Below are 22,644 nucleotides of genomic sequence, written 5' to 3' on the forward strand. Positions count from 1 at the left end.
CACCTTTCTAAGGTATGCAGGTTAAAATCAGGTTTTCAGGAAGACAAAAGGTCCTGCTTGTGTCCACCTTCTCCCCACTCCACAGTTGGGGAATGCTACTGAAGGCCAGGGGGTATGGACACCCTTTCCTCTCCCTGCCAAAAGGTGGCAAGAGCCAGCCTCCCAACATTTTGCTCTAGTGAATCTGCCACGCTCCAAACGCAGGAGCCCAGCTCTATGTAACTAGAAGCCCCAGCATGCGATACCACTCTGAGCGCTGGGAGCAGCAGGGCTTGAACCCGTGCGTCTGGAGACAAAGCTGAGCTCTGTACTGCTCTGGGCAAGGGCAGGCGAGGCCCCTCCAGCTCCCAGCAAGCTGCCGACTTGGCAGCCTTTGAGCACCTGCAGCCCAAACTCTCATCCTCACCCCATGCACTGCCCCGACTCTCCTGCTGATTGTCCCACCGCCATCCAGAAGGGCTGCGGGCTGCGTTCACACTTCACTTCCAAGTTTCCTTCTGGTTCGAATGTCCTGCTGCAGCCTCATAAATGCCATCTGTAACACGGGAGCAGCTTCTTTCTCTTCAGATCAGCTCTTCACACCTCCTCACGGTGACCTTCAGCACCTACCCCTCGCAGGGATTCAGTGATGCTTGTGGGCAGGGGTGCTGTGAGATGCACCTGCTGGCACGGGCTGCCGGCTGCAGTACCAGTGCCTTGCCAGCACCAGGCAGAGCGGGAAGGCTGGCAGGCGCGGCAGGGCGGGAAGCACGGGAAGGTACCCAATTCAAATAAAAGCCCAGGGCAGTTTGTTGAGGGGAGCGGCTGATAAGGCACAGCTACCTGGGCGGGTTGTGGATCCCTGGGCAGGAACAGACAGATGCAGCCCCAGCTTGCCAAATGCAAACAGCGTCCAACCACAGCTTATCTTTCCTCTCTGTGTCCCTTGAACAACTGCCCTTCTGTTCACGGTAGCCCCGCACCGGGGGGGGGCTGTTTCATCCGAGGGAACAAAGGCCTGCAGAGGGTTCGTTCAGTACATGCTCCCCTCCATCTCCTCCACGCACGAGCACCAGTCTCCAGCCGAGATGGGATCAACGCGGCCTTTCAGTGCCACGGCCAGCTTGAGGCCAGGCGCCTGCAGCGGGGGGTGGAGGCGGGCGAAGGGAGACTGCAGCTCTGCGTGTCTTCCCCTCTCCATTTCTGAATCACGTTAGTCAGAGACCCGAGCCCAGAGCCACCGATGTCAAACTGGATTAAGTTACCGGTCAGAGAAATCCAGCATGTGCCTTTTGCAGCAACCAGTAGCTGACAATTTTGGAGGAAAGCAATGAGGTCCGGAACGAACCCAGGAAACGGCTGGCCACTTGGCAGCACCGAACAGCTCAGAGGGGAAGGCAGCTCCCTGCCTGCCCCACGGGCAGAAAGCAGGAGGCTGTTCTTGCCCTCACCCCCCCTCCACAAGCCCACGACAGCAGGAGCATGAGGTTAATGCAGGTACATCTCCCTCCAGGACAGATGCTGCATGTTAGGTGGATGGGCTTGTGGTTCCCACCCTAGCTCTTTCGCGTGACCCTGGGACAAAAACAAATAACCCCACACGCACTTTCCTACATTTCTCCTTCCTCGCAGCAGCTGAGCCAGGCTCCTGAGCTTCCTGCTGTCATCACATCCATCCATCAGCTTCTTCTGGAGGGCTGAAACCGCTTCACAGCTCCAGGCTACATGCGTGACACCTCTCAGGGGTGCAAGTGATTTGCCATGAAGCACTAGACCAAGCTCCTGCCTCTGCAGCCAAAAAAAGTCAAGGGAGCAATGCAGAAGGGTTGCTCTGGAAAAATCCCTGCTCTGGCTCCTCTTACTATTCTCTGATCTTAAAAAATATAAAACAATAAAAATATTCACCGCCTACCAATCCCTTTCCCACCCCACCCTCAACGTACCTGCATCTAGAAACAAGCCTGCTCCAAATAGAGCGCCAAAGGGCTCTACCAGGCCCTCCTACCACACATGGCCGCAGCACAGAGTACAAGAGGCCGGCTTCCTTCACAGCAAAATCACATCTCCAGAATCTCTTCCCAAAAGAGATGAAGAGGAGAGGACCATGGATCTAGGCAAAGCCAAAGTTGGATGCTATCCCCCTTCGTGCAGCGTGGCATCCTGAGAGCACCAAAGCAAAATTACCCAACGCCTGCACTTGGAAGAAGGACCTAAACCTACATCCCTGGGAGCAAGGGTGCTCAGCTACTGCAGTGTCAGGAGCACCCCAAAACCAGGTAAAGGTGCTGCTCTCCTTTCTTAAGGTTGGCACTATCAAAGAGACAGGTCCACTGTGCTCTCCATGCTGTGACAGCAACACTCCAGGCAAGGGGTTCAGGCATTTCTGTTCAGATTTTAGCCAACCCCGCTGGGTAAGACAAACACATGAGCTCTGATTGACTCCCTGCCCTGGATTTTGCCCTCTCTTTGGAGAGGGTAAGCGGGCACGACAGCCCTGTTACCTGCACTTGTGGGAAATGGAAATGGGGAAGGTTGGGGGGCAGATGGGGAGCAAAGGGAGAGTTTGTTTGGGTACCTATTGAGAACTTCGGTCTCCGCTACTCTGCGCCATCCTCCACGTTCTTCACAGCTCCAGAGCTATAAATAGCCTCAATTTAAACAACTAAGAGGCTTTGTCAGCGAGCGGACTGCTGGAGCCGCCAGCATGGAAAGCGGATGGGCAGGACTGGAAGCCTCAGGCAGATGAAACAGCATACCACGCTGCCAACTCCTTGGCACTGCACACTTTCTTGAGCAAGACATTATTCCAGCTGCCACGTGCTTTGGTGAGAACTGGCAAGCAAACAGTTACAAGCCCAGTGTTCCCATCAAGCAGGTATCCACGACAACCTGCAGCATCATTGCTCTACCAAATCCCAGTTGAACTTTGATGCCACAACAATTTCCAGAGGGAGCACAACCCGCACAGGGACGCATCCACCTCATCCCAGCACCTGGGGAACACGGGCTCCACTCTGGTGTGATGAACAGGCATGTCCTGAATATCAGAGCTGATGTTAGTACCCCTGTGGTTTGGAAGAGTGGTCTCTTTTTCCCTCCTCATCCCTCCTCTGTGGATATAGAGTCAGAGCAGATTTTGGCTATCCCCAGCTTTTTCACAGCCACACACGTCCCTGTTCTTCGCATGGAGGCTTGGAAGGGGAGTTGGACCAGCTGGACCCCAGAGTTCCCTTCCAACCTCAACCAGTCTGTGATTTTTGCAAGGTGCAAAAATCAACTCTCTGAGCACACCCAAAACCAAGCACGTTGCTGATAAAAACCAGGGAACTATTCTTGCCCCGACCCACAGCCCCAACCCCAGCTCTGTCGGGGTAACTGTACTCCAAAGAGCACAGACACTGGCCCGCCGAGGCCGTCGGACCTCCTGAGGCTGATGCCTGACCCGTGGTCCGATGACAGAAAACAGAAGCAGGGAAACCGTGCAGAGTTACCTGATGCTTTACCGCTAGCTTTTCTTCCCAGACATCTCATTTCTCCTCTGGGCCTTGCTTTCCCCAACAAGAAAGACGTCCTCTAGATACCAGTTCTGCTTATGCCGCACATGCAGATGAAGTGCCACAACACAGGAGGGAGGGAAGGAGCTGCACACAACCGCATTCCCCCTCCATATGGCTCCCTGCCATGCATCGATATGCCAGTGTCCCCTTATTAACACCTCCACCAGCCTCAAGATGGCTCAAAGCCCCCGAGACAGGACTGTGTGGCACTACCCAGCAGTTTTGACTTGCTTCTTTTCACACATTTAAGCCATGGGGCTCACTAACACCAAGGTCACGGACACCTCACTCTGGGTTTCTCTCTAGAATTAAGTGGTGCTTCTGGGGAGCGGGGTACAGCAAGTGCCCTCCCACCAGCTGCCAACAACAAAAGCAGGTCTCCTCACTTCCCTCTAAAAGCAGAGGGATTTATATATTTTTAGCATTTAAAAAAAATAAAAATAAAAGAGTCTGTTCCTCCCTCCACAGCCATTGAGGCCCAGAGGTACTTCATTCTGAAGAGGCTTTTATATAAAAATACAAAGCCTTTGCAGAATGCTGCGGGAAACCCCAGAAAATGCATGTTCTCCGTAAAAGGAAGGAGCTCGGAGAGCTTCAGCCAAACTGAGTGCTGGGCAGAGACGCTTAGATTCAGCCACACAGATCTTGCAACACTTTTCCCAAAAAGCCTCTCCTGAGCAGAACGAACTCAAGCAATTCTCAGTGCTATAAACCCTTCACAAGACATCCAAAGCGCTCTGCAACCCAGGAGACCCCCCAGCCCACCAGCCTGGTGCTAACGTGTACCCAGCTCCGGCAGAGACCTCACTGAAAGGGCCACAGCAACCCAGCAGGTCCAGCGGGGAACAGCCCCATCTCTCTGACGGTCCCATCAAGATCCCATTCATCTCTGGGTCCCATCAAGAATTTGACCAGGACAGGACCCTGTTGTCCCTCTTTATGAATGCTGGGGAATGAAGACTAGGTGAACAGAAACACTCCCTTAAATCTCATTTGGGAGACAGTTCAGTGCCCTAATTTCCTCCTAACACCTTACAGATGTGGAAGGCTGCACGCTGAAGAGCTGCCACTGCCACTTCCAGCAGCAGCAGCAGGAAAAGCCACCACGAGCCCACGGCTCCCAAACCATTCAATTGCAGCAGCAGCAACGGAGCTATGTCCTGCTGCCAGCACCCAGGCTTGTGGCACTGCACCTTGCTGCTCTCAGCTTCATGAAGGGTTTGGCACATCAGGAAGCTCGGCCGTGGTGGGTCTGCAGGCTCAGCTGAACGCTCTCATCCAACAACAGCCCAGGCCAAACACCTTTAAGCATACGAACAAGGAGGAGCCCAAGGGGACTTGTAACTAAGCCAGAATTTGTCTGGCTACATGCAGGTATCAAGGATGTATTTAACACCTTTGCCCTAAGCAGAGATTTCAGCAATGAGATCCCTCTAACTAATGTGCATATAACACTTGGTACCTCTAATCTTTAAGTAGCTACGTCCTCCTGGCACGCTGGGGAAGGCAGGGGCATGCTCCTGTTTAAAAGATGGGATGCCGACGTGTAGAAAGAGACTGTGCAGTCTGGTCCAGAAGAGACCAGGGACTCAAATCTGCATGTCACACATCTACTGCTTCTACCGTTAAGGCCCTTCTTCTCCCCTGTGTCCACCTGTCTTCAGCACACAGGGTACTCCAGACCACCCAGCCTCACCCAGGCAACAGGAGACACTGCAGCCTCCTCCCAGCTTCTAAAATCTCGAAAGCCAAACAGCACTGATTTTCTTCCCTTATTCCACCCCACCGTGAGAGAAGCCTCCCCCAATTCCCCCACCAAGTACAGACCAAAGTCACTCGTGAAGTAGTCGCGTCCCTGTTTCCCTGCCAAGGAGGGTCTGCGTTCATCCCTGAGACAGACCAGAGCAGGCTTGGCTCTGTGCTGCTCTAGAGCAGCCAAAGCGTTATCAGCTCTGAAGGCAGCCACAGGCAGGGACAGGAAATCAGCAGGAAAAGCAAAGTCTATCCCAGAACTCCTGTCCAGCCCCAAACTGACTCCCCAGTACTCCACTTCCTTCCTGCGCTACAGGACTCCCATGGATGAGGACATTCAGAGGCAGTGCTACCTACCCTGACTTGTTCTATTTACTTACTTAATTTTTAAAGGAAAATATATTTATCTGTTGCTCTCTGGAAACCAATCATCCTCTGCTTCTTCACCCTGTTGTTTCACCCGTCTCGCCATGGGAACCGCGGGTACTTTGATGCCTGACAGCCTGGCTGATCTCAGCAGGTCTTTTGAACCCACTTCCATAATCACTGCCTAAAGCAGGTTCTTCCCACGCAATTCACTGCTCAGTGAATCATGGCCAGTGATTTTCCTGTCTCCGGGAACCATGCAGCACTTAGCCGGGATGAGTTCTCTTCTCCCTTTAGCAGGGGAAATACATAATTATCAGAAAAACCACTCCTGTCCTAACAGGACACTGGCTTTATCTGCACCGAGACCGGCAGTTCCTGTTCTTGCCCCAACATCCGCTCCACCACGAAGGCTGGTTGTTCAGGAAATTCATTTCCATGTGTCAAGATTTCACTTAGTTTCTCAAGCTCCTCCAAGCTACAGACTTCGAATCACGAGCAGTCTCAGCTGGCATACATGAGGCTGCAGAGACACCGCCTTTTCAGTGCCCGGTGCCAGCTTTGCACTGGACGCTCCTAAATCTCAGTGCTGGCTGTGCACAGGCATACCGGGGTATTAATCTGTGAGCCGTCGACATCTTCCCCAACTCTTCAAGGCAACAGGGGAAAGAGCAGCAGTCTGGAAGGAATAATCTTGCAGGAAGGACCCAGCTCTGTTTGCAGGATCCCTCTAAACTAGAGGGGACAAACCTACACAGCACAGACCGCCGAGCAGAACTGTGGGCCAGCCACGAAGGTTGGTACACCCAGCAACAGATGTTGGGAACTGCACAAAATGGCCTTTTTAAAGGCCTCTTGGGCATTGCTAGGAACTCCAGCCCATGACTGAGAGCAAAGACAACAGCTAATTGGTTTCACACTGTTACCAGCTCAACAAGGAAACCCAAGACAAGGCTACAAAGGAGCAAAGCGTGACGTCGCTTGCCTCAGTCTCCCGGAGTTGCGCGCCAGACACTGTGAAGCAGATTCCGGGACTCGCAGCAGCAGAAAGGCAAGAAAACAAGGACTACACAACAGATACTACATGACCATCGCAGCAAACGCCTCCAGTGGAAAGCCACAACAGCTCGGGGACACTCAGAAGCAAGCAGCTATTCCTAAAAGACTAGCGGCTCCAAACAGACTCAAGCAAGTACAAACACCCAACCAGGCTGGAATCTACACAAAGCAGGCATTAGGCAAAGGCTCAAATATTATTAGCACAAAACATGGCAGCCTCTGTAGCCAAGCCCCCGGGTAGAGGATTTTTAGATGCTTTTGACATACCTCTCAGCCTGTCAGAGACTGAATGCAGGACACCAGCCCTTCAATGTAAAGAAAAATTCCTCACTGCAAGTGGCTGATGGGGAAGGGGCAGAGGCAATGACTCAGAGATGCATTTGAGGTGCTGATTTCATCGAGGAGGGATAGAAATTGAGGGTTGAAAACACTGAGCTCTTTTTCAGAGTAATTCTGGTTTGGTGTGTTTCGTTCCCCTGGACCTGGTGTTCAAAGCGTTTTACTGCCTTTGCATGAAAACAGCTTTTGAGCTCTTTTGAGTTCAGAAACTCTTGCTACTTGTCGCCACCCAACCTGGAGTCACAATCCTCCATCTGTGACACCCACAGTGTAGCTGGGAGGTCAGAAAGAAAAGGAGCCACAAGAACATGGCGAACTCGTTAAAGGAACTGAGATCCCATTCCCAGGCAGCCACCTTCACAATTTAGGTGAGTGAGGAAGAGCTGGGATGAGTCCTGCAGTCTACTTTGCAGGAGACATCAGCAGCCCTGTAAAAAGGACATGGCTTGGCATCACTCAAATGGGTGGAAATTCGGCTCTAGCTTTCACGAGGAATTGAACTGAACCTCTGAATGAAAGGACCCGACACCCAATGGGATGCAAAGCAACTCATCTCCCAAATGCACCGCCCCGGATTCAAGCTGAGAGGTAAGCAGGTAAGCAGGCTCCTTCCCCTCCTCCTTACCTTCGCACCCGGTGGTGTAAATGCTGATGCTGCCGCGTTATAAGGGCACTTTCCCAAACAGGCCCACTGTGACTACTCCTATACCAGCTCACGGCTGGGTGCCCCGGGTAGGGTGCGCTAGTGAAGCCATGGTCCGACTCCGTCTCTGCGGCCAGCGATGAGGCAGAGCTCCCCATGGTTCCCCCCTACCCAGGCCACGCTGAGATTTATCCTAGGTTAGGTCCAAGCCAGTGGCATGGGCAGTTCGGGTGGAATAGGCGAGGCGCTGCGGCATGGGCTGCTGTAAAGATCCCAACACACTGGAGAAAGGAAGGTCGGTTCTGATCAAGAGTTAAAAACAAAAAAAGAAAAAAAAAAAAGAGACAGGGGAAAAAAAGGAAAGAAAAAGAGAGAAAGGTAAGGTATGATTTAAGCAACAACCCTCCATTTTTAGAAGCCTATTAATGCATGCTCTGACCAGGATCCCCCATCCCAGCACTTATTGGGATGGGAAGGGCCATTTCACTGAATACAGCTTTTACTGCCTGGAGATGGGGAGTACGGGGGCTCTAGAAGAGGCTCTCCCCAGTTAAGCACCAGGAGTTCCCAGGCACGGGGAAGCAGCCTGACTAGCGGAGGAAAGCACGCCAGAGCCCAGCAGAAAGCCCTTGCCACCACAGTAAAGCAGCAGAAAAGGGGGCAAGCAAGTGTCACTTTAGAGCCCAAACCAGCAGCCCTTGGGAATCACACGCACAAAAGGTTATTCTGAAAGCTCCAGGCTCTGACTGGCACACCAGGTTTTTAGTTACCTCAACTACGAGGAGTACGACTCGATGGCTTGTATGCAGTGAGGAGATTTTTTTTTTTCCTTCTATGTAATATTTTTTTAAAATATCCCTCTTTTCCTGTTCCCCACTAACACCACAGTAAGGCTGAAAACAGACAGACTGGGTATCTGCACAAGTACATTTTCTGTGACTATTTCACACAGTGCAATGAAATACTTTCTTTCAGCTCACGCCAATTTTTAGCTGATACTGAGCATCCCCCTACCCATAGAAGCAAGTTTGGGGCTTTGACTGTTCTTCCTTTTCTCCTTCTCTCTTTCCTACTTTTTAGAATTTATTCTTTGAGCATCCTCACAGTTAAACCACAGAAACATTTCATGTCTTCTAGTATACAAAGAAGTTTAAACATACACACGTCTCTCCTTAAAGGAAAAAGGCACGGCAATCTGAATGCGTGTCAGGAGGAACGGATCAAGGGAACATTTAACAGAGGAAAAAAGAAGAAACGAGGAAGAAAAAAAAAATTAGCCCAGCTGAGCTTATTCAATTACCCACCAGGATTTATAGAGATGAATGAACTGTAGAAGGACCTTTGCGAAGAAACTACTTTGTGCAGTTAAAAGGCTAAAACAAAGGCTCCTAAAATACAGTTTTTCAATCCCAGGATTGTTCTAAGGGATCAAGAAAGGCCTTGATAGATAACAGACTCTCGGATGCGGCAGCTCAAGGAGCAGGTGCGGTTTTGCTACGAGCTTAATACCGGAATGTGCCAGCATTAGGCCATTAGCTGGAGAATGTTAACCGCTCTGTCGTGGTCTCTTCTCTGCAACCTGCAAAGCCTGGACTAACAAAATAAAACTGAAAAAAAAGCCCAAGAACACAGTTTTCCCTACCTCGATCTCCTCGTTTTAATTGGTCTGCCTAACTGCTGTGCATCAGCCAACACATCTCCACACTTTGCTTCCTGCTACCTGCCCAACAGCAAGATTTCACTGATTTTTGCAGATCCAGCCAAAATGGGTCCCTGGCGCTTCTCCTCTCATTTCCTGCTATTCAAGCAGTTAATTTGTAACAAATGCAACTTTCTGGCTAAATGAAAGCCATGTGATGCGAAGGAAGAGCATTTCCAAGTATCATCAGCTCAAGTCTAACTGCGGAGATCAGTTGTCCCACACCTACGGCATCTCCGGCTTTTCTGCCGCACCCTCGACGGCTCCCCCATAGCGAGCGCTGTACGGGCCCCAGCAGCCGCGCTGCGCAGCGGCACCAAAGGCATGGGGGGTTCAACTAAGAGACCTGCTAGAAGAACGAACTCCGTCTCTCACCTCAAGACTTGGTTTCTACCACCATATAAAGGCAAGATGGGTAGAAACGCGGCCCCGTACAGTTCACCGCAGCCTGAGCAAAACAGAAGGCAGGATGCTCGGTCAGTTAATAGCCTTTTTCCCCCTCTCGAGCAGAGCTAAACTGCCAAACAAAGCAATTCCAAAGGCTGGTTCAAGACCACTTCCTCAGCTGACTCTCAAGCTAGAGAAGCAGAACCCTTTGCTTCCTCCTCCTACACATGGAAACGCCAGTTTTAGCTCACCACAACAGGCGAGAGACATGCCTGCTGCCCGCATTACTGCTGGCTCCCAACGTGTTGCTCGTGTCTTGGCCCGTCCTCCTCCGCCAGGTCTGCACCAGGGAGTCTGAGCAGGCAGCTCAACGCAAACGCTTTGCAGGGAGAGGAGAGGCTGGGAGTCCTGCTTTAAGGCGGTGCGGTAAAACCCCACGGTGGGTGGAGCTGGGGAGAGGAAGGGATCTATAAATAGGTGGAGGATAACCTAGCTAAGTCGTAGTGATCTCCAAGAGTGTCTAGTCTAAGCGGGCTGCTTGGCTGCGAGCGCTGCGTGAAATCGGATTTCTCTGGGCAAAGCAGTAAATCCTTTTCTTCAGGGTCACCCCTCATGCCAGGTGAGAGCAGCCAATGAACAGCGTTTGGGGGGGGAACGCTGGCCCAAGGAGGGGAGAGGGTGAACCTGTTCGAAAACAGGAGGAGTGGCAGCATTACAGCTCAATGTTAAGCATGTACGTGCTCGCCATGCTGAGCCAGAAAACGCCTTTGGCCAACACTAAGCAAATGAAGAGCCTGCAAGAAGTAAAGGCGAGAATGAAAACTACACTCTAGTAAGGGAAGGGGTCAATTAAAGAAGCCTACAAAGAAGAAAGCCCCTCTGGAAGCACCCAGCCTTATTTTTGAGGAACTTCTCCCACCGGGCAGGGAGATGCCCCAGGAGATGCCCTGCGGGCACATCGCCCGTGCTGAACAGGGGAGGCTGCAGCCGCGGAAGGGGAGCAAACTGCCAAGACCTCCTCTGCCTTGGCAGGAGGGAGCAGGATTTTCCTCCTAGTTAATAAAGCACTGCTTCCACCTACCTAAACAGGAGAGGAAGCAACAATGTGAACAGATTGAAGTGTCTTGAGAAGGGTGGATCTCACTCATGGAAATTAATAGTTAAGCACCTTAGTGCTGAGTTTGGATTTTGGTTTTTTGCCCCTTGCAGCTGCAATAATTACCAGGTTTCAGCTGACGCTGTTTAACTGCTCCCAAAATATTGCTTCCAAAATAAAACCAGATTTGGACTTTCCACCCCCAAGCCACTCGCACCCACTTACCCTGATCTGTTGTACTTGATGCAGACCCTTCCTCAGATTGCCCCACCAGCACCCTGAGCAGCAGGCACTTAGAGCGAGTTCAGGACAGCAGAGCTTTCCCATGGAGGTTCCTCCTGCTGCCAGGACAGCAGAGCAGTCGCCTGGATGCTTCCACATAAGCCCTATTCCTCAACACCAGTCAGCAGTGCTGACCCTTTGGGCCCCAGCTCCTCTGTCACACCACCCACAGCAAAGCAGGCAGGAAGGGTGGGGATACGGGTCTACCCAACCCCCTTTCCTTCCCTCTGGCTCCAAAGTAGGTTTTGGCTCTGAAGAGAGCAAAAAAAGAAAAAAAAAAAAAAAAGGAACTAGCCCACGTGGTTCAATGTATCTAGGAAGTTGGAGGATCAACTTTTCCTACCATCCTCCTAGGATCAGCCCGAAGCTCAAAAAAAGAAAAAAAAAAAAAAAAAAGGAACTAGCCCACGTGGTTCAATGTATCTAGGAAGTTGGAGGATCAACTTTTCCTACCATCCTCCTAGGATCAGCCCGAAGCTCTTCCCTTTGGCACGCAGCAGGAAGAAGAGACAGAGGTCCCTGGAGCTGCTCCAGCCCACTGAGGAAACCAGCGAGGCAGACTGACCCCAGCTGCTCCCATGCGCAGAAGCCCCCTCCTTGTGATGGGATATCCCCCACACTCCTTTTCCAATTCATTTATTCGTCCATGCAGCACAAGCCAGCTCAGCTCCTGCCTGAGTTTTCCAACCTCTTTTGGTTCTCAGCCTCCCAGACTCAGGGACACGACTTCGTCACTTCATTAACTCCTCCACTCCCCCAACCTATAAATAAAGTCACCTCTGAGCTACTCCCTTGCTCCAGGGAAGATCCAGGAATGAAAACACAGCCACCCCCCACACCAGACAGCTCTAGTCTGAGGTGCCGGGCCAGCAGCTGGCCCAGGAGAGGGCACACCATGTACCTGGGGGAAAAACATCCCTCAAAGCTCTGCCCAGAGGGAGCCACGTAAGAGGAGGCTTAATTCTAGGATTGAAGCTGCAAGCACCAGCCCTCCTCTTCCCTCTGCTGTGAGAACTCCCCTGCCTGGGGGCTAAGGCAGGCTGGGACCTGATACCACCCTCAACAGCAAAGGAGGAGCTCTCTACGCTCACTCACATGCAGCCTGCTGCTTGCACAGAGAAACAAGGGTTCCTGAAGAGCTTGGGATGTCCAGTCCCCACACGCAGCCCTGGCAGGAGCAGCCTCCTCTCTAGGGACTGCAGGACATAACTCACCCATCCTAAACACAAAGTAGTTTGGGGCAGATGAGTGCAGCTGGAGGAGCTGTGGTTGGCTTGGGGCATCAAGCTGGAGGAGACCACTTCATATATCATGAAGACATGGCCCTCCACCAAGCCTGTCACCATGCACAGGAGGACATCTCCCCACCTACCACCGAAGGAGACACATGCTCACGGGGGTCCAGGGTAAGCAGGGAAGAGTGTGCAGGGATGGGTAAGGTACACAGCATGAGACATGTCAGCGTAAGAAGGCTATAAAGTCACAGAGGAGGTCAGGCACAGAATAACTAAAGAAGGATGCAGAGTGGAGGCCTGATGGTGTGTCATGCCAATCAAGCAAGGAAAAGAAGCTCAAGCATTTGTGTGCACAGCAAGTGATAGACAGCCGTGCTCCCAGCTCCACAAGGCAGGGTGGCAGAACCTGAGGACGTGCAAAGCCAGGTACCGGCACCAAGCAGAGCATGACTTGTATTCACCAGGCTGAAATGACCCTGATAAAAGAAGTAACCCCAGGGGAGGAAGGGTGAACAATCCCTCTTTTTCCAAAAGGCAGGAGGGAAAAGAGGAGACAAGCAACAAGACATCCACCTCAGACAGATGCAGGACAGATTGAAATCCAAGATGCTAAACACTGACCCAGTGAGAGCTCTATGGCTCAAGTGCAGCAAGAGAACCCATGGTCACCTGTGAGACCGCTGCTGCAAAGCAGACAAGCAAACTGGAATGCTCCATGCTGCTCCATGCTGAGCAGCCGTCTTGCACAAAGCTGGTGTCTTGGTGACAAGAAACAAAGTTTTGCTGCTCTTTCTTCCTGTCCTCACCTGCCAAGCCAGCACTACGAGGCAGCCCGAGTGCTGCAGTCTTGGCAGGAAATTAAGGTGTCAGCAAGTTCCAGTTCCTTGCAAAGCTTCTGGCAGGGAGGGGTGGGAAGGTACCTCCAAGGTCAGACTGAGGCATAGGTATAACAGGAGGGACAGGCCAGCGGTTGGCACACTCAGCTGGGACGTGGAAGACTTTTTCAGCCCTCATGCTCTACCACAGAGCTTCCCGTGTGAGTCGGGGCATAGTCCTGTGACTCAGAAAGCACTGCCCTACCTCCCAGGGCCAAGAAGTATTCACATTCGAAAGGCACTAGGATGACAGGCAGTGCGCAAGCACCGCAAATGGGAGGACAGGGAAAACGGAGAGAAGGGTAAAACTTACCCACCTAAATGTTTGGTATGGGGCAGCAGGGCTGAGAGAAGAGAGGCGAGTCAGATGTTCTGGCCTCAGAGGAAATCTAGGGGACTGGAAGCTGCAGTATTTTCCAAATCACGGTGAGAAACAAGATTGGTGCGGTACTTGCAGAGATATCATTAGATGAAATTAGCTGCCTGGATTTCCAGATGGGCTATTAATGAGGTAACAAGATAATTTAACCTGGACTCCTAGACCAGCACAGAACAGGACCTCACGCTTCATGCTACACTTTAGCAAAGTCCAGAACAGCAGCACATCTTTCTAGCCACGGACGTTAACATGCAAAGGCAAGCTTGAGGATCTTTACCTTCTTTCAGCTGCCTTGAAACTGGTTCTGGCCCAACTTTAACACAGAAGAAACTCATACACAGCAGCTGAGTTGGGCTGAGCTGCATTTAATGCCCAGCACTGACTCTTCGTAAGTATGCAGGCAGAGGAAGAGGTGTCCAAAGCCTGAAGTGAAAGACTGATAGGAAAAGTAGATTTATTGTAGAGCCAGCTTAGCCACACAGCAACTAGCGTCAAAGTCTGAAAAAAGTTTCCTCTTCTCCCTTGCATGGGACACTGTAAACCAGTGATAGATTATCCAGTGAGCTACTGGAAATCTATCCACGGTCACTTTGAGAGAGGGGATTATACAGATTTGAAAAGGCAATCAACATCTTAATTACAAGCTATGGGGAGAAGAAGAGGAAGAAGCAGTGGACAGGAAGGTTTCTTCAAAATAAGGGTTAACTTCAAAACCCGTCTCCACTGACAGCTGAAGAGCAGGAAGGTCCTTTTCTGAATAAGCGTGAAAATGGCAACAAAGGCACTGCTGAAGCAGGGTCTGAATGTACACACATTTAAAAAAGAAAAAACAACAAAACACACACAACCAAATCTGTAAAACCCTAGTGCTCTATTAAGTCAATTAACGTTGCTTCAATGAAGTGCAATGAGCCACTTACCTCCTCCAGTTTACTAGCCAATTGTGGATGGCTTTTGAGCACAGTGTTGACAGAAGCGTGTGTGGGCTGGCATGGTTTGTCTCATTAGCAACATCGCGGTAATGCCACAGAAAGAAAGGCAAGGGGAAGAAACAAAACAAGACAAGCCACAGCATCCAATCTTGGGAAGCTTTGCCAGCAGATTTAATTTCCAGATCTTTTCCTCTCTGTGTTTATAATCCTTGTAGCAGAGTTCTGTCATCCTACTCACCCCACAGACTGCCCCAGCTACAAAACGTGCCAGGCTGAAAAATCACCTCGACAGACTGCCTGCTGAGACCAGTTGCATTATAAAAACAGGAAGCTTTTACTTGCCCGCTACCAATATGCTATAAATTTAATGGGAAGTAGCATAAGCAGGGATGCTTTGCATGAAGAACACACACACAGGACTCTTGCCAGGAAAAATGCATCTTGCGTAACACATGTGCTCTTAGTTTCCTCTTTTTTTCAGAAAGGTTTAACTACACTCTGGGTTACCCAGCAGCAATAAAACATTTTTTTTTCCCCCTTTCTCACTTACAGCAGAGTGTTGATTGGTAAACAGCAGATCTTCCTGTCTGAGGCTGTGCCAGCCTGTGCAGAACAGAACTGTTGTTATTGCACATTCACAGCTAGAGATAAACATGAATAAGAGCCACGAGTAAGAGCCAGGCACTGGCTCTTCAATACATTGCTTTATCAGGTTCACCTTGATTCGACTGTTTCTGACAAGATCTATCCCTCCTGAAGGGGCAAGATGGCAAAAGTAGCAAGGACAAACATTAAAAAAGAAGACAGAAGTGACAGTAGTGCAAAAAGTGCTCTTCTGTATTCGCTAACATTCGCAAACTGTGCAGCTCAGAACTCCACCTGCACTTAAAACACTCAAAAGCACAACACGGAAATAAACGGGCCCAGCAAAACCAACCTCCCAAAAAGAAGCAATGGAAAAACAAAGTAGCTTTCAACACATTTCTCAGGACAAATCTGCATCGAGAGCCATGACTGGTGCAGGACATAAAGGTTACAGTGAACCAGGGAAGGAAAAAAAATTTGCAAGTCATCTCTCATCTGCACGATGACACTCGGCAATGGCACAAGTACAATAAACCAGCCCAGGAAAACTGGATACTGGAAGTCAGAGGAGGGTTTCTAACCTTTCAAAGAGCAGATCTCTGGACCAGCTGCTCCAGAAGCGCTGGGGAAAAAAGCACAGAGTTAGTTCCAACAATTAGTTCCCGGACAAGTTCATGACCTGCACAGGATGACTGTCTTCAGCAGTAGGGAACTGGACTTGATGACCCATGAAGTTCCTCAGCCCGCTGAATTAGTAGAGGGCCATAGGTGCCCAGGCACAGCACAAACACGAGGTCATACCCAAAAGGACATCAGGGATTGTATCTTCAGATCATGCTAAGCTGACAGATAAGCAGATGAAGAGCTGGCCACTGCAGACGGGAGGGGAAGAGAGTTGCAGCAAGCAGCAGAGTCTCACAGCCAGCAAAAACCCAGGGCACGGACTTGGGAAGCAAAGTTTCAGAGACAGGAGGAGGAGGAGGAGGAAATGTCCCCTGAGCACACTGTCCCCAGACACTCCAGCTACAGCTTTAATTCTAACACAGGTTAGACAGACGGTAAATATGTAATGTAATCGCACATTTTTATGCAATTTGGCCTTCCCTGGCTTTAGTCAGGCACCACGTCCCAATTTCCAACCAACTGGCCTAGATTTAAACCATCACGTCTCTGGCTGTGCCTCAGGCAAGCGCAGAGGTAGGATAAGCCTGACAGACAACAGTGGCATTGGGCATTTCCATCACAAACAACCAGGAGATAAAAAGCATAAGAATCACTGAGAACTGCACAAGAGGCTGCCGCCTTCCCCGTGAGCCCAGGGAACCAGGAGAGCACAGGGGAGGTGGGACAGGGAGAGTGAAACCCGGAGGGGGGGACAAGAAGGTAATTCCTCTTCTAGCACAGCTCAGTGCGATAACCTAATGGAGAAGCACCGCAGTACTGCTTACCCCTCTCCACCTCCAGATTACACCTGTACTCCGTCCTGGACCATCCTGAAAAACACGTGAATCCTTCTGCACACTGATGTCGTAGCCATGCCGTTATTTCTGTTAGGAGATGATATCGTAACTGAAATTATATGACTGGAGTAACACCTGGTACAACTAAAGTGATACAGATATAACAGTGCCTGACACCACTACGACACTGCCCTTTCCTCACCGGAGTAGCTACAGTGGCTTACTGTCTCCGTCACAAGCGGCTCCCCTTCAGCTCCACCAATACAGCTGAAACTGTAGGATGTGTTCAATTACACAACGCCTTAAGCAGTATTTGCCCACGAGAGCAGTTATTTAAACAAATATAATGATCACATGAGTAAAATGCCGTACTCTAAGATGAGAGGGCTGAAACATAATGCAGATGCTTTGAGTAAGAAGCTGCCCTTGCTACAGCAAAGCCGGCCCTAACGGGCCATGCAACATACCTCCCAGCGCAGTGATGGAGCTGGCCTCTTAACCAAGACCAGCTGGCTGCATCCTGAACCCGTGTTAACCCAAACAGGCAGATGGAGAGGAGATCATGTTACAGGAGCCACTCTCAAATGCCTTGGCAAGACATATCCAGCTGCCTTAGCCTCACGCAGTGCTATAGACCCCCAACCTTCCCTCCACCAGGCTCTGCTGGCTGAAGCACCTTGCATGGCAAAGTCAGGCAACGGGAACAAGGGCTTTGCACACCTGCAGTAGCATTCACAAGACACTCCAAGGCTGCATCAAAACCGATCCAAGAGCAGGAACGTTACTTCATCCCTCCCACAGTTGAGAACTAGCCATGGCGCAGATCTCAGCCGACACCTGGCTGGTGACAGCCACCACTCAAAGACCAGAGCGCTCGTGCCCTGGCTTCACTGACCCCAAACCCTAAGAGATTCCTTCAGACCTTCTGCTGAGGCCGGACACCGAAGTCAGACGGAGACTCCAGATAGCCCATAAGCATCCAGGCAGACCAGATCAGCCAACACAGGGCACGCTAGTGTCCATTCGATTAATCCAAAGCCCTGGCCTGGGATAAGGCCACATCAGCCTTGCTCATTCAAACACAAGGACACCACCATCAGAGGCTCTCCTGCAGTGGACACCACAAGCATATCCTGAAGGTATAAGCTCAGACTGGCTTCTCGCCACCTCATCCTGTCTCTGCAGAGCAGGCTCTGAACGGCCAGGCTAAAAGCGGCCCAGCCACATAAGGTACAACACAGTCATCTCTCCGTCCCAGTCCTGGGCTGGGAACTGCCACGGCACTGTGGTTATTGCAGGCAAAGCAATGCAGAGTTTCTTAGATTAATTTATTTCCCTGCCTTTGCACTGCCTCAAACACACCCTGGGACAGTCATGCAGTTTCCAAGGCTTAAGACTGCGAGGTCCTGGAAGACCTCACATTTTCTCTTCCACTCTTAGAGTTTCTTCTTCACGAGAAAACCAGAGGACGCCAGTATCCCCACCCATAAGAGCATGTGGCCTTCACACAGACAGCAAGGAGAGGGGAACACTCAAAGAAGGAATCAAAACAAGGAAGAAAGACAAAAATGAGAGGCGCGGGCGACAAGAAGCGGGGTAACTGTGCTTACAAACCGGAGGAGAAAAGGTCTTTTTCCTTTCAGCCCCTCCCAGCCCTGCACAGAGCCAAGCGCAGTCAGAAAAGCCTCTCACCCAACACGGTTTCTGCTCTGCACGTCCAATGCCCAGTTGGTGTGAAGTCAGCCTGGCGTCCCTGGAATCGAACGGCTGCTGTTGACACCAGCTGAGCGGCCCGGTTTGAGGAGCATGCTAGATGGTCTCTGCACAGAGCCGCCGGTAGCACACCAAGTCTGCTAGAAGGACCGGCTGCTGCACCAAGCTGGTGAACAGAGAGGAAAGAAAGGCACGTAAGAATAAACGGCTGCTGAGACTCCAGGCTGATCAGCATCGCACCAGCACACACAACCAACCTCACATTTTAGGTCACTCAGTCAGCATCCACTCGAGCTACAGCTCTCAGAAGGCTTTGTGCTTCCCGTGGCATCTGGCTGGCGACGGGCTGTAGCTCGGTCCCGCCTGGAGACAGGAACCGGTCTGCTTTTGGGTCAACTCAGGTTCTTCACTCGTGGTTTCAGCACCTTTGGCTGTGACTTTCCAGTTCTCTTCCCACCGCTGGCCTTACTCTCTCTGATGGCGGCTGCTGCTTAGCATTCTGGTGAAAGCTGTCGTCATACCGGGTAACACAACACCTCACGAGCACAGCAGGATCTTAACGATAAGGATTCTGGACAGCTCTCGACAATTAGCAACAGGGCAGGATCTCCCAAGGGGCCTGGATGTGAACGCAGGGATGTCTGGAGGGGCACACTGCCTGAATGTTCAAACACAGAAACAGATGTTAATTACTCCGCATGGCCAGGACATCGTTAGCAGTTACATCTACTGGAAATTCAAAAGTACAAATTTCTCTGATTATGTCAAACGTGCCCATCCCACCCCCAGAAGGTATGACGTTTGAATACTTGCCTCAGCAAACCTCCCTCCCCCTTCATATTCTCTGCTCTCAAAACAACCTCTTTAAATGAAATTCATACTCTGTGAAAGCGCTGTCTCCTTTGGGATGGGCTTTTATAAGATGGAGGCAACAAGAACCCTTGTCCGTAACTGCTTGGGTCTATTTTAGACTGGGGAGGGAGCGAAAAATCAAATAAGGATTCAGCCCACACAATGTGATCACTGAGCGTCTTTGGGAGCACGGCAGAAGCACGCAAGAGCGACAGACCTGGTTCTGCCCCCACCACATTGCCCACTCTCCCCACAGCCATGCCATCGGGTGCAGCATGATGCCCCTGGGGCAGGTTATGGCGAATTCACAAAGAGATTTTCTCTTCCAGTGCTCTGCACCACTGAGATTTCCAGGCAGTGGGGAAAAGACGACCTGTGGTGAACACCTGGACACGTGCCGCTAATGAAATCAAACCAGCAAATGGAGAACGTTATGGAGAGGGCAAGAGACACCACTCGGGAACCAGTAAAAAATAAATAAAGGACTGATTAAGGTTCAAAAGGACCATCCTGATCCTTTTAAACCCAAGGGTCTGTACAGCGCTGGCTACACAGGGAACTCCTGGCCCACGGCATCTCCGAGGCACTCAGGCAGTCGAGCCGCCCCTGCTCACTGGAAGGGCTTAAGACTTACGAGAGCTAAAGAGAGAGCAAGACAAACACCAGAGGATGGAGTACCCCATGAATGCCTACATCAGTCTACGTGACACCACGTCATTTTTCTTGCAGGAGGAGTGTTCGCATACGCATGGGCTAGGAAGAGAAACCGTTTAACACCCAGCAGCTTAAAATAAAACCTTTTGGCTGTGCTGAGATTCCAAGGACTGCCCGAGCTCTGCCTGCTGGCCTGAGTCTTGCAGGCAGGTGACTGATACAGACAAGCTGGAGAGCAAGACCTTGACCACATCAGTGCTCCAGCCTCTCTGGAGAGCAGAGCTGCCGCGGAGGGGAGGATACAGCCCAGCACGCAAGGATCCTCGTGCCATGTTCCCACTTCCATGGACCAGCACAAATACAGGGGAGTTAACTTGTTAACTGGAAAAGCTGTCTGAGAGTTAGCTTCTCTGCAAACCTTTTTGTTACAGGAGCAGAAGGACCTTCTGCTGTCAGAGGAATGCAACACAACGCAAGTTGGGAAGCTGCCTGTGATATCCTCAGTAAACCAAAATCATCTGGGCTGGCGCTGGGAACAAGATGCCGAAGGGGAAACTTCGGTGCCGCAGGAAGTGCCACGTTAGAAATGCGGCTGGGCGATATCGCTGGAGGGGGACGACAGCTTTTTGTTAGGTCTCAGTCTCTATGTTACCAAAGCGAACGTGCATTGATAACCCTGCAGCTTTGGTAAGGGCTGCTAATCCCAGGACTGGGGCGAGACACCAGCTTGGCCTCCCTGACATGGTAATCGCCACCCTCCTCTAATGCTGACGCTGTTCAGGCCCACAGCATTTAGTTAGCGGCCTGGCTTGCCACAAAAGGGGCTGCATTGCAGGAACAGAAAAGCTATTTCTTTTTTATGAACACACATTAGAGTTTACACCATTGGCAAAGTGCAGAGGCATGCATTTGTAGAGGAACAGAGATATGGTTCCAATACTGTTTTTAATGTGCAAGCCTAAAGACTCGGCTTCAGTTTTTAGAAATCAAACTTGATCATCTCAAGCTGGCAAAAATAGCCCCATGTTCCCTCAAGTTATTTTCTTTTCAGCTAGGCAGGGTACAGCACAATAGGAAATATCAGCAGTTATGTACTCAACCTCCAGAAACCCAAAGGGCCAATTCTAGCAACCCACAGCAGCTTTCCAATCCTCCCCGATCTATTTGCCGGAGTTAGACTGAAAAGCATGCTGCCCCCAAGCCATTCAGCAAACTCCACGTCCCACTAATTACATCAATATAAATGTATTATCTTGGCTGTCAAACCTCGGCTGCCTGAACAGGACAACGCTCTGCAATGTAAATGCAGGAAAACAATTGCTCTTTCTGCTGGTGACACATTTCTTCAGATCTTATTTCCTTTCCAGGGCTCCCCCTTCTCCCTTCTGCCCAGGCACCAGGGCAGCAGCATTTTTTCCAGAGCCAGAGGAAACGGCACACAAAAACCCTCCTCATTTTTTAAGCGACCGAACACGAGCAAATTTCGGGAACGCCACCGGCATTTCCTATCAGCCAACCTGAGAGCCACCAACGCACGGGGAAGGGAGCTGTGAAGGCAAGAGTTAAATGTTTCTCGTGCACAGGCAACAGCCCTTCTGCCTCCGTTGGCTTCCTCAGCTGCCATTGCTAAACACAAGGCAAGCGACAACACTTGAAATAGCAACGAGCGTGACAGAAATTCGGTAGTAGCCTGCTCCTCCCTGCCCGGCTCGGTGACGGTGGCCTGGAAAGGGCTGCATACTCAGGCAGGGTCCAACAGCCACTAGCAAGGTTGAGGCAAACGCACGCAGATCCAGGAGGCTTGCGGGGAGCAGGCAGACAGCACGTCTCGCTCTGAAGAGTGGGATTATGACGGAAAGCGAGGAGGGAGCCACCGACTCACCTGTCCCACCCGCATAGGCAGCTTTCCCAAGGCTGCACTGTATATGACCTTTCTCAGAGCCCCAGGTTCCAGCAAATCGGCTGTTCACAAGTTTCCTCCCAGCACTGCGTGCTAGGAGAGAGCCATCTCGGCAGGACACTGGGCTCTGACACGCGCTTTCCGCATCAGCCTCCTCTCTCCCTGCCCCCGGGTCTGACCGCAGGCATCCACAGCCCTTCACTCCAGCCTCCTCCTGCTTCGCAAAGGCCCTCACTTGGAGAAACGCCACAGGATCCATTCCTTCCCAGGCCCCTCTGCCCACCGAAAGGGTCTGTACGAACCCAGAAACAAACAAAAGCCTGGCTTCAGACGAAGCGGGGAGATGGGAGGAAAAAGCATTTCTCCCACGCGCATCTCACCTGAGAGCAGATGACGTCCCCGCCAGCGGAGATCAGCACAGCCACGTCCGCGCACGCCGGCCTGGGGGCTGGCTGTGTCTCTCTCTAGGTCTCACGTGCAACCGCTGCAAGCCCGGCAAGCTCCCACAAAACCTCTGGGATGGATGAAAGCAGTGTATTTTCCACAAGATAAAGCCAATGGCGCTCAGCTGGCTGAGGCACCATCAGGGCTCAGGCCACTTCCCTCCCCAAAGCCAGCAGTATTCAGAGCAGAGATAAAGGGACAGCCCAGGAGGGCGGCGGGGTAATCGGTGCATCTCACGAGGGCATCCAGGCCCCTCCACAGGGTCACCCAGCCCTTCCGTTACCGTGAGACAGCTCCGAGTCTGGGCAGGACGCCCGACCTTTTTTTATATGCAACTTTAGCAGTTTTGGTTTGTTTTTCAATATTTATTCCGATTCAAAAGACATTATGCCTGGCCCACGCCCCGAGTTCCCTTACGCACCAAGTCATCAGGCTAAAGGAGGCTGCTTTCTTTCC

The 22,644-nt window shown here is 51.3% G+C and overlaps 1 protein-coding gene across 1 annotated transcript in view; it reads right to left on the minus strand.

The window, feature by feature from the left end:
* CAPN15 (calpain 15) overlaps positions 1-18,991 on the minus strand; it is a 55,786-nt gene extending 36,795 nt beyond the window's left edge. The window contains exons 1-3 of the mRNA XM_009277281.2: positions 18,601-18,991; positions 18,318-18,504; positions 7,678-7,997 (exon numbers count right to left, since the gene is read on the minus strand). Of these exons, the coding sequence (XP_009275556.1) occupies positions 7,678-7,853 (176 nt within the window). The 5' untranslated portion in view covers positions 7,854-7,997; positions 18,318-18,504; positions 18,601-18,991. The remainder of the gene's footprint in view (positions 1-7,677; positions 7,998-18,317; positions 18,505-18,600) is intronic.
* Between the last annotated feature and the right edge of the window lie 3,653 nt (positions 18,992-22,644).

Source organism: Aptenodytes forsteri, unplaced genomic scaffold (genome assembly GCF_000699145.1).
Source record: "Aptenodytes forsteri isolate BGI_AS27 unplaced genomic scaffold, ASM69914v1 Scaffold26, whole genome shotgun sequence".
Lineage (NCBI taxonomy): Eukaryota > Metazoa > Chordata > Aves > Sphenisciformes > Spheniscidae > Aptenodytes > Aptenodytes forsteri.